The sequence below is a fragment of the Rhamphochromis sp. 'chilingali' genome, assembly GCF_963969265.1.
Source record: "Rhamphochromis sp. 'chilingali' genome assembly, chromosome: 17".
NCBI lineage: Eukaryota > Metazoa > Chordata > Actinopteri > Cichliformes > Cichlidae > Rhamphochromis > Rhamphochromis sp. 'chilingali'.
The window spans coordinates 4573364-4591975 of NC_137944.1; the positions used below are offsets into that span (position 1 = coordinate 4573364).

Genomic DNA, 18612 nt, shown 5'->3' on the forward strand with positions numbered 1-18612 from the left:
CATGCGTCCTACCAGGGATTTCTTAAATGATTACTGCGCCCCCCCCATCCGCCCACTCCTTTATCGCTCCTCAGCCGGGAGACTGATGATTTGCAGGGAATAAATATTAGAATTTTTATTTGATAAATAATTCACTGGACAACAAATGAGGTACACGGTAAACGTCGATAATGAATAAAATGACCTGGGGTCTTTCTATTTTTTTTTATTTTTTAAATAAAGCAGGGCCTGGCAGTCCGCAGATCCTTGTGCGCTCAGTTTCAACTTCCCCGCTTTCACCAGTGGGTGGAGGAATGGATGGGTGGGTTCAGAGGGGATCCCCATCAACACGAGGCCGGACAGAAGCTTATTGTTGCACAAATGATTGACTATTAACGTCCTGGACACGAATGCATGTCTTGAAATATTCACGGATTAAAGAGAAATCAGATATATAGATTTCCCCAATTTATATGTTATATACTCATTAGACTAGAGTTCGGGGACATTAACAGATTTGGCCCTGCAGAATACCTGACCTTTTCCGTGGGTGATCTAGCTATGGATCCGCAGCTTCCTCTGAAAGACAAAAACTGGAACCATGTAACTTTTAAGGAAAGTATAATTTACTTCAAAAGAAGATCAGGCCATGAGACTGTCGGCATCCCAAACACTTGCTCGAGGCCACAAACTCTGGCCCTTGAAATGCTGCTCACATACACACAGCAGTAAGCCTACACTGCAGTGCAAACACAGACTGTATATAAGGACATAGAGGCTTTTCATACGATCTAAGTACAACAACACAGTAACATGGTCCCCCCCCCCGTCTAAGCTTAAAAGGGCCTCCTTTTCCCCCGTTTATTATTTCAGATGCACACTGCGGACCTGGATTCCAAATGTTCATTTTGAAGTGAAGCACAGCAGGTGGTGTTCATCATCCCAGTATCTCAGTACTGCCCAGGCCCCACCGGTAACAGCAATTTCCCAAGCCATTAAACACTACGGTGAAGGAGTGGCAGGCAGGATAACCAGCACCTTCTGGGATGTGTATGTATTTCTTTTTAAAGAGTATCTTGCATAATGCCTGCCCCCAACCTCTGCTACTCACGTGCAGCATGTGACATAGCCAAAGAAACTCCCCCCTAGAGCAAACTATGTGTCGGCTAGGATATGCAGCTCGCCATAAAACACACTCGGGCACACACACAGATGCTTACTCCCACTGTACGCCTGCAGAAAGCCAATCTCTTCTTCCTATCTTTTCCATTTTACACTGCATGAAACACGGGCACTGACAAAGCGCACTGAATAGGTTATTCCTCTCATCTCTCATGTCACGGACTCAGCTCGAGCCGAGCGCCGACACCGACTATGTCTCAGCGTGCGTGTCGTTTCAAGGCTGGTTTGCCTCATTGTCAGCTTTTATGGGATTACAACATTGGTGACGACTGGACCGTAGCTGACAGACACCTAAAAGATGCACACGAACACACACACGCACAGAAACAACAACACAGGAGAAGCTGGAGAAGCCACTAATATGCTCACAGGCAGAACAGTAATAGGAGATAATATTAAGGAAGCAGGCAGTTGTCTGAGGCTGCATGTGGCTTGAATAGTAATGAGGCTGCAGTATGTTCCAGATATTTAACCCACATTAGTGGGAAGCTGCGCTTACAATGTCGGCAGCCATTACACTGTTTCTACATGTGAGCATATTGCCTGTGGTGCGTTGCCCCCACTGTGCAGTTAGGTACAGTAATAACAAGGACATCATTAGAATGAACCCACTGATTATCATCTAACCGCAGAGCAGGTTCAAAACTGCAAATCTGGGCCATCGACTTTATATGCAGTCTGTGGTCTGAACCTACAGTCCAAACTGTACCACCTGAATGCAAGATGGGGGGGTTAAAAGAGTTTAAACCTAGGAGGTGTAGGTGTGTTAATATGCACCATCTACAGGTAAAGAGAACATCTTCAAACTGCTGTCCATCACCTGCATTCTGGGTGCAAAGGAGGGATCCTGCACCATTTACAAAATCATAACCAAGGGATTTTAAGACCTCAGTAAACACAAAGGAAGACCAAGAGATCATACTGATAGTTATGACAGGGCAGAAATCAGTGCAACACCAAGTACGCTGTTTTTCTTCATGCATGACAATAAACTGAATATTTCTGTTAAAGTTAATGTTAAACAATTTGACATAAAACAGAAACTTTATATATTATAAAGTTCACCTGCACTGTTACACAGAAATTTTACACGGAATCTAAGACTAGGACTTCATGTTTCCTTTAATTTCAGACTTTTTGAGATAATATTTTGTACAAAGTCTAGTCCTATCCATGGGAGGCAAGACTGGAGCCACAAATAAACAAATAAATAACTAAAGCAGCTATCACATTACCGGCTGGCTTAGGACTCCATGTTGCCATGTTGGTTTTCCCCCTTTTATAGCCAGCAGTGGCCATATTTGAAGAAGAGGGTGGATCGCTAACTTATCAACTGGACTTGACTGTTTTGAACCCTTCGTCATTTTCACTGTTGCTTCCAATGGCCACTCATACAATAAATGGCCTGTATTTGTATAGCGCTTTACACGTTCAGTCATCCACCCATTCACACACTGGTGATGGCAAGCTACATTGTAGCCACAGCCACCCTGGGGTGCACTGACAGAGGCGACAATAGTGACTTGTCAATCACAAGGTTGATCCAGTCATAAACATTTCATGCTTTATCCTTATTTCCCTCTTATTGGGTCCACAGTTTACAAAATGAACATCTTATTGTTTTCAATAAATATTGAAAGTAGATTTCCAGGCTGGCTTTACTTTTCACATCGGAAAGCGGTGTCCATCTTTTATATACAGTCTATGGCTTGCAAGACGGGCAGAACATGCAGCAGTGGCTTGTTATTTTACTTTCCTACCACAGACGTGTGTTTGTTCGCATGCAGCAGTCTTAAAGGCTGAAGGTTGTTAATGCTGCTTAGTTGTTGCTTTTCCACGTTACATTAAATTATATAGCATGCGTATATTAAATATTACTTGTATCCAGAGCCTGTGTGTCTAAGTTTGGGACCAACAAGCCATTACACAGTGCATGAAGATGAATGGTATTACAGGCAAATGGCACACTCAGTTGTAAATAGTGTCTGTGTAATATAGTGATGCAATTACAAGGAGCCCAGACAGAGGATGCACAACTAGAAAAAAAAAAAAACACCCTGGAAAAAAGAGAGAGAAGGTGGGGGCACGAAGGACGTCTCTCTGCAAAGCAGCCATCATTTATCATCACACTCAGACGCAGCAGTCAAAGTATTTATTGGTGACAAAGTGTAAAAATCCCTTTATCAAATTCCTAAAGACATGACCTCAGTTGTGACAGGAAAAGGACTTCATCAGAAAATGAGTGAGCAAACTTTAAAGATAACTGCACTTCTTTTGAATAAAAAGTCATTTTTAAAACCCACCCAAAAAAAGGGCACCTGAGTACCAACAAACCATGACATGATTTAAGAAAAGTCTTAACTTACACTGACAAGATTATGACTCACAGTAACAAAAATGAAACCGTAATGGAGCGAAAGAGACAAGTCCAATATTTCCTGTTCCTGTCTTTACTTCCAGTTTTTCTCCGTCCCTTCAAAAACACATCTCGCACAGCTTTATTCATTCAGCACGCGTTGTCCTCCTGCTTTCACCAGGCCAATATTTTTCTCTAATTTCTTCTCCACTTCTTCACCATCTCTCTGAGAAACTCCCAGCATGGGGCATGTTTTGGGGCAACTCTTATTTTCTAATTTCAGGCATGGGTGACTTATTGACGCCTGTGCTTGATCTTCATTCTCTGTCCCCGCAGTCCATGAGTGGGGGACAGGCCTGATGCAAGTCTCAGTCTTTTTTTTTTTTTTTTTTTTACTTTGTACATTTTTCCAACTTTGTAGTACATGCAGACAAAAAATACGAAAAAAAGAACACAAAAGAAACAAACTAAAAGGAATAAAGCGCACCTAATCTGTGGGGTGAAGAAAACAAAGAATAATTATACACATATGTATAGAGAAGTACTGTCTTATCAATCCCGTCCCAAAAACACCATCCACCCAGACTCTTACATCCATATGAAGGCTGCCAGACAGGGCCCGAAGTCTGGTCCTCTCCCCGACAGGTCCAGTTCCATTCACAATCATAACATATTTGAACCCGGAGCGGGTATTAGCAGGACCCCATTCTCTCAGGGTCTGGCCGTCCGCCTATGCCTCAAAGGACCAAGAACCAAAAGCTGTTTGAATTAAGAAGAGGAAAAAAAAAAAAAAAAAAAAAAAAAAACCCTCAGAGGAGAGGTCCCTGCCTTATGGGGTTGAGTGAGTCTTATAGGCTATCCATTTTGTCCACAGTTTATCAGATTTCAGTCTCAAAGTGTAGGTCATCTCTATCTCTAGAGATCTATCTATATCTATCCTCAATTACATCAGTCCATTCTTCCAATTTTAAAGGGTCACTTTTCAGCCAGTTTTTTGTTATTATCTTTTTGCTTGACAACAACATAATTTTAAACAAGTAATGGTCCTCCTTTCTTACATTTTCCCATATTCCAAAATACAATACTCGTGCCTCACATGACATGCTTTCCCAGTAAGGTTTGCTATTTTTACACTTCCAAAACACATGAGAATGATTGGCGTCCCAGTCTCCACATAATCTCCAGCATTGTTGGGGTGTTTTCAGCTGCTTGCTTTTGATATAAGGTGTAATAAAGAACCTAATCACATTTTTCCAGCCATATTCTCTCCATCGTCTAGAGCTGGTGGAATTATGCTATGAGAGACAAACGGATCGCCAGTCATCCTCTGACATAATTCAGATTCCCACTTTTGTTTAATATATAATGTTTCATTCCTATTCTAATTTTGCAGACCAGTCTTTTTTTGAGTCCAGATATGCAGTTACATTCACAAAGTTGCTTCTCTTTCAGGACTTTGAGATGACGAGGTCAGTAGATGACACCCAGAGCAAAATCCAGTAGAAAACACGTTCTACGTGATTCAGAACTCGTCTATTTGATGTGAATCGACATTAAAAAGATTTGCAACAGCTGAATCTTGAGGATAAAATGACCATTTTAAATGTCTGCTTTGCATTTCCAACTTTATGTTCCAACTGGGAGAATATGCAGAGCAGGAGGAGAGTCTTAAAGCTGTTTACTGCTGATGTAGACTGTCATAAATCCCGTATATTACCATGGAGCTACTCCATTCACAACCTTTATTTCCTCTGGAGGAGAGCTGAATGCCGCCTCTCCTGCAAACGCAACACCTCCAGCACATTCAGTCCATGCTTGTTGAGGTTCCTTGGTGCTTTGTGATGTTATTACCAACGTAACAAATGATAAAAACCTTTCTGAGATGGTGACTTTTAACAATTGCTTCTTCACACCAAGAGTGCGCTTGTTTTCAGTGGAAAAAAAATAAGCTGTGTTCAAGGTTTGTTGCTACATTAGAGAATTTCTAAATTAGGCAAATGATCACAGGAATGTTCTTCGCCATTGCAGGAGAACACATTACCTTTCGAGGTGTCCAGCTTTCTAGAACAGAAAGGGAATCAACACCTTCCTGCTTTTAGGGTAGTCCTCAAACTTGGCAAGGTACCATCTGCAGAGCAAGAACAAAGGAACAAGAAATTTTCCTGTGTTAATTCTGAATTTTGTTTAAAATGTACAGTGTGCACACTCCAGGAAAATTGCTCCGAGTGTGAGAACGCTGCCTGTTTTTGTTCTTACTTGTGGTGGGCCACAGCTCTGCTAGCGAGGACCACTGCGGTAAAGATGGCGAAGGCTGCACTGTGAACAGAGTGACCAGCCAGAGTGAAGCCAGCCCACTCTGTTATCTCGCCCAAGAAGTTGGCCCCAGACACGTACTCGAACATGCCGCCTGTGGGTGGAAGACAGCGACATTAGAGCAGGTGGGTTTCTCCTTTGATGTGCTCACTGATGCAAAAATAACCCAAACATTTTAATGTTGAGGGAAATAAAATCCAGTGACTTTTTGCAGAATACAATTTGATACTAAGCTGAAGAAGTGGTGACATTTCCACTGCCTGTGAATCTTATTTGGAGGCAACATGCAGTTACAAAATGCAAAGGGCATTCACAGAGCTGGCTTCATACCACACATACATGGCTGAGCACTCAGTATGCGACTGCAGGCTATGTGCTCAGCAGTGCTGCTACCCTTTATGTGAAAATAGCAGATTCTTGGCTGAGGGGATTCCAGACGTGCCTGTAGGCTGATCTGGAGCAACAAAGCTCACAGCTTCCTCACACCTCGCCTTCTCTGCTCTATTTTCTTTAAGGTTCAGGGAAGGATTGTTTCAACAGGTTCAGTGCAAGTTCAGGCTCAAGGTGCTTTTGTTGTGACTACGCTCCCAGTCAGGGGAGCCGCTCACTTTGTGAACCCGTTATGATTACAGATTTATTTAACAGAGGTAGAAGCCAACTTATGGTTTGGATTTTTCAGAGAAAACAGTTTGATTCCATGTACCCACCGTACAGCCTGTTTTGCAAAAGGAATTTGGACGTGAACCAATGCCTTGTTTACCCAACCCCCTCCTTACATGTCACATCTTATACAGTGCTCAGCCAGTTAAATGCAGTACAAGGTCACACACACACTTAAAAAAACCAAAACCAAACCATAAATCCACTCATGTTTCAGTTGTTAGGTCTGTTTTAGCCAAGCTGGGGCGGGCTGCACAGCAAACTCTTCCTAAAATGGGTTTACTCATCAGAGAACGTTGATGTGTTGCATTCCCCTCCCAAAAACACCGAAACAAACAAAACATTTATCGACCATTTGTACGGAGAACCACCAACCATCATTTTGACACTCAGTGTTAAATGCTGCAGTCCTGACTGCCTAACAACATGAAGGCTGTATAGCATGACCCAGATCTAGCTAGATAGCTCAATATATAAGGCACTGTCGTTAGATAAAAGATTAGTAATTATCACAGGGATTGAATGGATCTGGGATGGAATTCTGATCCAGGGTGTTGGATAACAGATGTGTGGAGAATTAGACGAGTTGCTGCCTGTGTAGAGCAGCAAGTGAACCATAGCTGAACTAAACAGAGTCGAGTCTGTAGAACAGGGGTCGGCAACCCTAGGCAGGGTTAACTGATGGCACCATAGCTGGACGGGCATACCAGACATTTGCTCGGTGGGCCGATGATTTTTTTTTTTTTGGAACGGTATAAACAATGAAAGGTGGTGGATTGGCTAGATACTGGTCGGTGTGTAAAAATAACTCAGTTGTTTGGTGGTGGCTATGGCGGAGCTTCCGCAGATTCAGTAAAATTAACAAGTGGTGGAGGCCAGCAGGTGGATGAGGGAGAGGGGAGACAGGAGGAGGAGAGACCCGAGGCGGCCGCCAGTCCGAGTGTCAGGTGAACTGAACTTCAGGTAAGAAGTTACGACCTGCAGTCTATCTGGGTCAGATATAAACCAAGTTTAGGTGGAGTTTATTTTCGTTATGCTGACTTTTTACAGTCAGTTACAATAACTCGTACTGCGTGCTAACTAGCATGACGGAGTTTCTATACAGCTGGGTGGTGCTATGATGTTACTGATAGTGAACTTTATTTTATCCATAAGGTCAGCTAGTAGAGTTGCCACCCGCCCCGTACAAACGGAATCATCCCGTATTCAGAGACATTATTACGTGTTTCGTGTTGAGCTGAGATGTCTAGGATGGAAAAAGACACAAAGCTGGATTTATTCTGTCTTTGCTGCACAGCTGCCTCTTCTTCTCTCATTCTCCCCCCTCTCTCTCCTGTTTCTACTTCAATCATGAAACTGATCAATGATCAGCTGATCGTCTCTCTTGTTTGTTTATCGCCCACTTTGCGCCAGAAAGAGGAAACCAGTGGATGTCGCGCTAAACAACAGCAGCACGTTTAAGCTTGATCAGCTGTTGTTAGAATTTATTTAATATTAACTTCTAGTATCAGCTGATGTTTGCTGGAGCCACAGCTGTAAAGCTGCTGGTCATGATATGGTTTGGTTATCTGGTGAGAGGGAAACATGAAGATGAAACCAGGAGATGTCCTTACTGAATCATCAGAGCTGAACAGGTGATGGAGAAACAGGTTTACCTTTTAGGTGACATGGATGAGTTGAAGGGAAGTTATGAACTGTTTCTGAGAGACAAATAACACCAGGATCCTTTTCTATGTAGCTGACAGCTGGTAACTGTACAGGGGCAGGTCTAGCAAAGTTTTGCCAGGAGGGCAGGTAGGGCATTAACAGGGAAAGGGGGGCACAAAGAAATACTTTCTTATTCTCATTTAAAATGTCTGGCTGTTATTAAATTATCTGAAGCTTACAATGAAAGTTTTTATCTGATGTAAAATGTATAGAAATCATACATATACCAACAAGACTGTACATCACTGTCACAACAGCGTTTGTTTTCATTCAAAGGCTTTATGGCTTTAATACCTGGGGGGCCGGTCTCTAGTCAAAATGCCCGGGTCAATTTTTTGTCCCAGTCCAGCCCTGGGCACGACACGCAGTGAGTTAATCTGAGAAGGTGCATCAAAAAAAATAAATGGTCGTGCCACCAGTGCACATCGCAAATTAGCTCGCATAGACACATTAGTTGTGCCTCTTCTTAATGACGGTATCTTAGCTAAAAACCCAACTACCAGATTCAACTTGTAATTGGCTAAAAATAACTTAGCCTACTGGTGAGAGGGACGCTGTTGGCTTTCCACATTCCGACACTTCAAAGGTTTCTGGAGCTTTCCGCTCAGCACAGCATCAGCACCACGGAAATACTCTGATACATACATAGACTCGAGACACAATGCATTTTGGGACTTTCAGGTGTTTGGACCAATGTTTTATTTTCTGATCAAACCAGAAATCTTTAATGAGCAGCTGGATTTGTCTCGCATTAACTGAGTTAATGCCAGTTAATGCAACATCGAAGCAGCTGGAATCCACAGCTGTGTGTGTTCATGGAGCTGGATTTTCACCTGCTGGACGTCACTATCTGACAAGTTTAACTGTCCTCAGAACATTGCAGAGGCCTTATTGACAGTATTTGGCTCTACATATCTGTGTGAGCAGATTTTCTCTCACATGAAGAGAGTCCTCAGGTCTGAATGCTGGACCCTCGGAGACCCGAGTCTCTGAGTGGGAGACCAGAGATCACATTAACATGTGTGACTCTGTATTAACAAACATGCCATATTGGCCCAGTTTATTTTTCTTATCATTGTTGTGAGGAGACCATAAATAGCATTTGTATTTTCTGTTGTTCAGTTCATTTGCTGTTATGGATAAAAAGTCTTTTTTTGTTTCAAAATAGCTGAGAACTATTCGCTGACAGCTGCCAACATCTACGAACAAATATAATCCTATAAAGTGGCTCTATATAGTGTGTAACTGTTCATATAGAGCGTTATTCAATTTATTGCTAATGCAATCATATGGATGGCACACTGACCTCTGAGGAAATTTTAAATGGCACTTGCCATCAGAAAGGTTGCCGACCCCTGCTGTAGAAAGTAAAGAGTGAAGTCCAGATCAGAGTAGGGCTGCTCAATTAATCAAATTTTAATCACGATTACGATCTGGGCTTTCAACGATCATTAAAAATGACTGAGCCAATTATTAGCCCCTCCCTCATTTATCCGCGACACCTTAAAGGCCGGTCCGTGAAAATATTGTCGGGCATAAACCGTCCGTGGCGCAAAAAAGGTTGGAGACCGCTGATTAAGAGGACCCGAGGGAAGCTCGGAAAGCTAAGCAGAAGTTATTTGGAGAGGAGAGTGACTGCCGTTGGTTGAAAAGAGAGGTAAAAAAAAAAAAACTTCAGTGGTGTTGCACACTATTTTATATTATTTTTTTAAAGTCATTATTCAATACATTGTCATTGTTAACCCTTTAAAGCCGGTCAGAGCAGCACGCTCCGTTTTGTGTAACTATTTTTAAATCCCTGTAGAACCTGGACCGTGTAAGCTAGCGCAATAATTTATTTTGCATATGAAACCGGAGGAGTTGTACTTACATCTTATGCCATCAGCTTGTCCTCGGTCACGGTTTCCTTCCACATAAAGCTTTACAAAAATTGCATAAAAAGCGCTTGCAGGAACAAAAACATAATATTCCAGAAACACGCTTTGCCGATCCGATCAGCTGTTCGTAACACTTCCCACATTGAAACAGATGTCAGCGCGAACTATCACATGTCCGCCATTTCCTGGCTGAAACCGGAACTGACATCATTTTCGCGGAAATGTAGTTTTTTACTTGTAGGCCTTAAAAGCCTATACTGGTCATGTTTGACTTTTCTGAATAGTTGCTGGGATGCTTAGAACTCGAGTTGCACTGCTGGAAATAGTTTATTTTGATGCACCTGCTGTTTTCTTTGCAAATTTGCATCATAGGATTGTTTTTTCGTTTTTCCTGCAATAAAAATTGGTGTATCTCCAAAATAAAACTATGAAGACACTCAAAATAAATTTCCTGTTGTTGTAAACTATTTTTTGCAACTTTTTTGTATTTAAAGTTTTGAGGGATAAACCTCTTAAATTTCTCCAAGTAGAAATATATGTAAAAAAAACAAAAACGATTTTCAATTTTTTTGTAGTTTATTGCACTTTTTTGCAATTAATGTAGTTACTATGGACTTAATGCATACATATTATTAAAATATGGTAAATGGTAAATGGCCTGTATTTATATAGCGCTTTTCTAGTCCCTAAGGACCCCAAAGCGCTTTACATATCCAGTCATCCACCCATTCACACACACATTCACACACTGGTGATGGCAAGCTACATTGTAGCCACAGCCACCCTGGGGCGCACTGACAGAGGCGAGGCTGCCGGACACTGGCGCCACCGGGCCCTCTGACCACCACCAGTAGGCAACGGGTGAAGTGTCTTGCCCAAGGACACAACGACCGAGACTGTCCAAGCCGGGGCTCGAACCGGCAACCTTCCGATTACAAGGCGAACTCCCAACTCTTAAGCCACGATCGCCCGTTTATGGGCTATAACAGTTGTATAGCAACTTGAAATGCTCCCACAAATGGCACTACAACATGTAAAAAAATAATATAAGCTCTGGCGGACTTGGTTCTATAGTAGGTCTTAAAGGGTTAAATAAATATCGTCAAATAATCGAGATCTCAATTTCAGTAAAAATAATCGTGATTATCATTTTTGCCATAATCGAGCAGCCCTAGATCAGAGTAGCTGAATCGGGCCTGAGGAGCTGAGGGAGGTGACGGGCTGCAGAGTGAATGGCAAAAAGCTGCAGAATGACAAGTGAACAGTTTTCTCCTTTGCAGCCTCTTTATCGTGGTTAGTGAAGAGCCGTGCAGAATAATTTGGCTGTTGGCAACTTGGTCTGTCACAGATCAAGAGGCAACTCTGACTGAGAAACCAAAGGTCATCATATGTTCTTACATTACGGACTTTTCAGTCACATGGTTGACCCAGCCTGAGGCATGCTCTGCATTTAAGCCTCCCTTCTAACCAACTGGGGCAGTGGTTTACAAAATGAACATGTTATATTCAATGAGACTTGAAAGTAATAAGTGAAAACACCAACAGCTTGTTTCAGAAATCCCATGTGAAATGTGATTTTTTGTTTTGCTTTTGTAGTGTTGTCAACTGACCCTTCTGTGCTTAAAACACTCCAATGTTAAAAATGTAAACAAATACTATAAATACATCAATCTGAAAGCACATTAGTCTCAAATAACATGAACACTTCATAAAGATGAATTATGTACACAGCCTGAATACTGAATAAGTGAGGGTTTCACATTTACACACATCTTCCACTGTACGCCTGGCTAACTGTCTAACAATTACTGTCAACTCTGTGTGGTTTAAAAGATTTCCATGTTTGTGTCAGTGAAAGCAAACACACTAAAAGTCCTACAAGTTGGACCGTATTAGAGGATGTGCAGCAAGAGCTGTTTATACAGTAATGTAAGGGCTCACAGAGGCCCAGGCAAAGACAGCTAGTGACAACCTGTGATTCTGCTTAGTGTGATCTGTATAATCATGAGACCACACTGGAAAATTAGCATCTAGCACACAGAGACCGCAGCGTCGAGGGCCATTATGTGATTGCAGGTTTTGTGACTTCCTTCTCACTCATCACGTGTGCTGCAACAAAAACATTCAGAGTCTAAACCTAAGAATAAGTAGCGCCACAATGTAAAAACGGCACCGTTTACAAGGAAGGACTGTATCCTAAAATTGAAGAAGGCCCTGTCTCAGAATTTCATGAAAGTATTTTATGCTTATTTCAAGCTGTATACTTTTATTTTTGGAATTTGCTAGAATAGCTTTATTGGAAACCATGCTTATTTATTTTATACTAATCTTAGCATGGCCCCTCAGTTACTCCTCTGCCTGAAACTATGTTTCACAAATACGTAATCGATTTGATCAGTTTCCCCCTCTACATTCTGTATGCATATGCCAGTTTTTACATGCATACACAACGTATAAAAGGTAAACTTGGTGTGACAGTGTTCTGAGTTAAGCTCTTAAATAAATAAATAAATAAATAAATAAATAAATAAATAAATAAATAAAGTTTACCAGCACAATCGATGTACAGTTCGCCCAGGACTGAGAGAAATTACATTGCCCCATTCTTTATAGCTTACTTTACAGAGTACAATGAAAACCTAATGAAATGATTTCATTATATATTGTTTTCTTTCGTCGTTTAATGATCAAATTACTAACAAAAATGTTGCATTGCTTACTTTAGGCTGAGTATGCAAAAACTTAAGACTACACTTACAGAAATGATTTATCCTTAATTACTGGACACCTGCTGTTGAATTTATTTCTGAACAGAAAATTAAATAGTCTAAATCAAAGGTGTCAAACATTAGGCCTGGGGCCCAGAATCAGCCCGGCACAGACTCCAATTAGGCCCAATGGACAGTTTTGGACAATATGAAGGAGTGCACACATTTTGAACTGTATTTTCATTTTTTTTCTCCCCCTCAACACAGACGCTACACTTTTTTGGTTGTTTTTTAACAACAAGTCCACAATTTTTAAAAGGCTATTTTATTGCGAATTAACAAAACTTTCTGCTGTACAATTACAGGACAGTCTGGGTGACAAACTTTATGTAATTTTAAACATTTATGTCTTACAGCTTAAACTGAGCTTGAGTAGTGCTGACAGATTATTTCTTCAACACAGCAGCATTTCTAGAACAGATAGAAGAACTGAGACAACCTTGAAACGACACCACTTTTTCCTATGAAGTTATCTCAGGGACAAAATGTGTACCTAAACTCCTTTACGCTGACAGAAAGAGTTTCACTGGTTTGACCCACTGGAGATTAAAATGAGTTTAAAATCCCAAGTCTAAATAAAATGTCAGAGTCTGACTGAAGCTCTTACCTTTGGGAACCTTGTAACCAGTCTCTCCGGGCTTTCTCAGGTTCCTAAGGATGTGGTCAGATTGTACATTTATAAACCAGCCGACGAACCACAGTACTGAGCCTGGAGACAAAAGCAAAAGCTGTTTCAGCAAGTGACTGTACTGACAAAAAGCCAGAGAGCAAACCTTTGCGTTTCTTTTTCTTTTAGCATTTCCACATTTTGATGAATACTCCTGGTTTCCTTCCGAAAGCAACCTTAAAATATCATATTTTAAGTTTTCCTGCTAATCCAACTTAGGGTCACATACAGACTCGATATTTTCCCAGTTGTAACAGGACAAAAGGGAAGGTTTTAAAAGAAAAACTGCGTTGAGAAACTGTTGTTATAAATAAAATACATACATACATGATGCTTTAGACAATGTGCACAAATTGGCGAACGTATTAAACTGTGTAATCACTGTCATCTGTGAGGTACAGCTCTCCAAATATCCACCCACATCTATCATTTCCTGACTTTTCAAAAATAGCTCACACTCCGGCTGTGGTTCTCAGACAGAAAGAGGGCAAAGTGCCCACAACAGGTCACTTTGTTGTGGGCAAAGTGCACCTTTGTAACCTTGTATCTCTGAGTCTCGTTGATGAGTTGATGACTGAACCTGGGGTTATTTGGCATGCAGCCACCCCACTGACAAATCTGATAATTCTACCTTTCAAAAACCTTTATGTGTGTACAAACACCAACAACTATACATAACATCTTTCTCACTCACTTAGAAAAACTCAAATACATGTGGACGAATCACCTGATACCCACAGATCACATAGAATGCCCACATGGGCATTCAACATGTAAAACAAGAACATCTGGGCTTCCAGTGTATACCGAAACAGAACAGCTCGTAACCATTCTACTAGATAACACAGATATTTTTTTTTGGCTCAGTAATGCCTCCAGTCTTCCCAGATGAGCTGGAGGAAGGGGTGAGTCAGGTCTTAGCTCGTCTGCTTAGGCTGCTGCCTCCATGACCCGGATAAGCAGCAGAAAATGGGTGGATAGATACATGGCTGGACTTATCCCAGATATACTGCCACATGTGTATATGTTGCTTTATATGGGTTTTTGAAAACTGTCCAGCAGATGCTCTGCTGGACAGTTTTCAGCACAGCACAGTGCATGTAGAGGACTATGCAATCAGCAGAGCCTCACCTTCCCCTACTTAAAACTGATACTATGTAATCCAACTGATGCAGTCTACAGCGTGGTTATTTTTTAATTGCACAAGAGGATGAGAGTGCAATTGTAAAGTGGAAACTACATCCAGGACGCTTGGCTAGCCAAGAACCACAGTGAAAGCTGAGTGAATGCCGACGCCAGCCCATCAACCAGACCTTGAACTTCAACCGGTAACAAATTGATGAGCAGTCAGGCTGCAGTCGCTGTTTCTACAGTAAAATCACAGTGGAGATCGCTTTGAAGTCGCTGTGTTGGTTTTTATCTTTGTTTTGTGCAATACCAAGGACAAAAACCCCTGTCATTAGGACAGGGGTTTTTGTCGGTATGTGAAACTATAGCTTACAGGTTTATATTGTTAAATGGTAATTATGAAACAATGTGTTACGGGTCATTTTACAGAGTAACATGAAAGTAATGTAACAAGTAGGATAACAAATCATCTTGAGTGCGCATGCGTCAACCATGCATGCAGCCTGTTATAGTTGCTCCTGTCTTTTCTCTTTAGTTTAACTTTTTTTCTTATTTATTTCTATGTCCTTTACTTTTAACTTAAATACAGAATTTTCCTTGGGGATTAATAAAGTATTCTGATTCTGCTTCAGACAAATTACTGAATCCTGGGAGTAATTAATCAACGTACTGCATTACTTTTAATAAATGTTTTATTTGTAATATGTGTGATAATTATTTTTTTAGAGTAACGACCCCAACACTGATCACAACAAAGAGGGGGAAATACCTCCAACATGGACAAACATTTGACCAGACAACATGCAATTAATTTGCATGACTTTAATGTCTTTGATATGCTGCTTAGCGATGGGGGTGATTCTCAAGGAAGATCCAGTGAGAATCGGTAAGAGAATGAATAAGGGATGGAATTGATAAGTGATATGGATATTAGCTCAATTCTTATCAATTCCCATCCCTATGTACACTTATAAAATACTAATTACACTCAGTACAACATTTTAACTTCTGCACACAACAAAATAATTCACATTCCTGTTGCAAACAGTCAGGGAACAGGACACCTACCAATGAGGAAGCATGGATGTGTAACCCAGTATGCTGGGTACTCAGCATAATGGCTCAGGTACCTGATCTGCATGAAGCCATTATAGCAGCAGAACACAAAGGCCAGAGCGAATGAAGCGAACGGTGTCGGTTTCCCTCCTCTGATTAAAAATGGATAAATGCAGGCTCTGCAGAAGAAGAAGAAAAAACACAACAAGAACACATTATTTTGAGTAATGGCATGTTTATACTGAAATGTATTCATCTGTGCACATTTTGACATCTCCTGTATCTGAGTTGCATAATCAATCAGGCGTTTCTTTGCCCAGTTGAAGGGGTACTTAAGCACTGCTCCTTGCGCAAGCCTGCTTATAACACTGTATAAATAAATAAACGTGACTGCCCACGGTTGCTTACCTCTGGACATAGTGAAGGAAATACATGGCAATGAGGAGCTGATTAGGTAGTAAAGACGTCTTGGAAGAAGATGTCCAGAGTAGCAGACACATAGGGAGCAGTAAGGCTGGCAGCTCCTGGACGAACCAGGCGAACCTGGCGTTAACTGGAAATCCATACTTGCTTGTAGCATACCGCCCGTAAGGAACATTTTCAAACAGCAAAGTAATAAAAGTGCAGGCTGCCATTAAAAACATGAAGTAAGCCATGCGGTCCAACATGTACAGCTCCTCTTCCTCTGAGGAGAAGAGCAGGGAGAGGAGAGCATCCATTTCGACCTGAGGGCTAATATTTAAAACTAAAACGTTCGCAATTAGCTAACTATACATACCGGTTATTCCCTAGCTTGCAGACAAGAGCCTGGACAGCGCATACGCTCGCGACCGATTCGGACCAATTAGGAGTTCTTGAACGATTACGCAACCGATCCTTTCAGCCAATGAAAGCGCTCGGTCTTTGCATCAGCATGTTAGATTGGATCCGATAGGTTTCTGAGTTCATAAAGTCGTCAGACTAAACTCTCGCGAGATCATAACCCAGCCGGAGAGCCGGCTGTTCGTGTATGAAAATGCTTATAAAAAGTCCAATCGGGGAAAAGTCATTTAACCTTCTCCTCATCCCCTACTTGCCAAATTTATACATTAACATTTATATCGACTGCTTTGTGCAAAACTCAGCTTGGTTAAACATCTCTCGGTTTAACATACGCAAATTGTTGCTGCAGTTTATTGTTGTAATCACAGCAATTCCCAGATGAGGTTGCCTATTTAACCCATCTCTTGGGTAATAACTTTCTGCTGGGTTAATGTGACGTTGTGTTATTTACTTCAAGCCAGGGTTATGCTACAGTTTTATATTTTCCTTCTTTCCAGGCTGCCACTACTGTTCAGTTTTAATGACAAATGGTTAGTCGATCTTTCTTAATGACTCTTTCTCAAAATTGAACTATAATGTGGAGTAATGTGGAAAATAGCAACTTGTACGGTCACTTTAATACTGTTATATAAAACATTGTTTTTACTTTTCATTGCTGTTAACATATAAACACACACAAAAAGAGACAAAGAATGTTTCATATAGAATACAAGCATTTTCAGTTCATCAATATTTTTCACAAAGAGTGGCTGTGTTTTCACTCATGTTTACACATTTACTACATTTTAAAATTAACATGAAGTGTTAAACTTGGGGACATGGCCATCATCTTCACCAACCAGCAGGCGAAGATTATGGAAAGTGTGAGAGAAGAAAGGCCAAAGGACCAAACGATATCATAACAATAATAGTAACAGATTTGTGTCTGTTATGTGTCTGCATATCTAAGATGATAAGATGTCAGCGATAAAAGTATATTATGCAGCCCCCTATAGGCCAAAAAGAATTCCTAACATATGTTTGGCAAACTGCTTGTATAGTGCTTCATGCTGTCGGCCATGAAGTTATAATGAAACAATGCTTTCATAAGATGTAGGTGGCTTATTGCAAAAAATGGGTCATTGCTAGGTGGTTGCTAGGCAATGATATTATGTTTAATACAGCGTTTGTCCATATAAATTACATGTTATTGTTATGGAAATAAAAGAATAGGATGCTTTCATAGGGGGTTGTTGGTGGATAAAAAAAGAAAGAAAAGAAAAACAGATCATTTTACCTCTTTGCTTGCTGGTTGCCATGCAACGTGAAGATAATATATTTAACTAGTGTTTTGTGTGTATAAAATTGCTGTGATGAAATAAAAAAGATGCAACATTTTAAGGTGCAAAAAGTGCATAATTGCTAAAATAGGTCAATTTAACGGGTTGTTGGGTGGTTACTAGGCAGTATGATGATTCATAATATAGGACCTTTAAGGGACCCGTTTGGTTGATCAACTCCTGATCGTGTAGGATCACTGGTTATTATTTATTTATTTATTTATTTATTTATTTATTTATTTATTTTTAAAACAGAAATTTGATGAAGTAGGATTAATATAACATTCAGGGCCAAATAACGAACACATGTATGTTAAGGGAGTCTTTGTTATTTTCATAGACAATGATTTGCATAAAATCCCACAATGGCACATATTACGATTATATTAAAAAAAAACGAGTTGGGACACTTTTTAAATAATGTGTAAAAAAGTGAAGTTTGTGATTTCGACAATAAATATTAGTTATTTAATTTGCACAACTTTAATGGCATTAATTTAGGAAAACATACATTTATACAAATTCGGTCATCGTCATTCAAGCTGGAATGTATATAGTAAACAAGAAATTAGAACAATGTATTTTATATAATTCAATTTTTATGGTTGCAAAGTTTCACGTAAACAATTTAAACTTTATTTTTGTAATAATATTTCAGAAAAGTGCAGACAGGTGTTGTGCCAAAAAGTGATTGTCTGCCAAAAACTGATTTCCGGTATTTGCCAAAAACTGATTGCTCGTATTTAAACTGCTATAAGTAACTTGTTGGGCTATAATA

General features: G+C 40.5%; 1 protein-coding gene across 1 annotated transcript; it reads right to left on the reverse strand.

Moving 5' to 3' along the window:
- Positions 1-3296: 3296 nt before the first annotated feature.
- Positions 3297-16521, reverse strand: srd5a1 (steroid-5-alpha-reductase, alpha polypeptide 1 (3-oxo-5 alpha-steroid delta 4-dehydrogenase alpha 1)). Its single transcript, XM_080862588.1, has 5 exons — positions 16102-16521; positions 15706-15872; positions 13450-13551; positions 5774-5924; positions 3297-5645 (listed from the first exon to the last, which is right to left on the reverse strand). The coding sequence occupies exons 1-5, from the start codon at positions 16410-16412 to the stop codon at positions 5579-5581; spliced, it is 798 nt and encodes a 265-aa protein (XP_080718714.1). The 5' UTR covers positions 16413-16521; the 3' UTR covers positions 3297-5578.
- Between the last annotated feature and the right edge of the window lie 2091 nt (positions 16522-18612).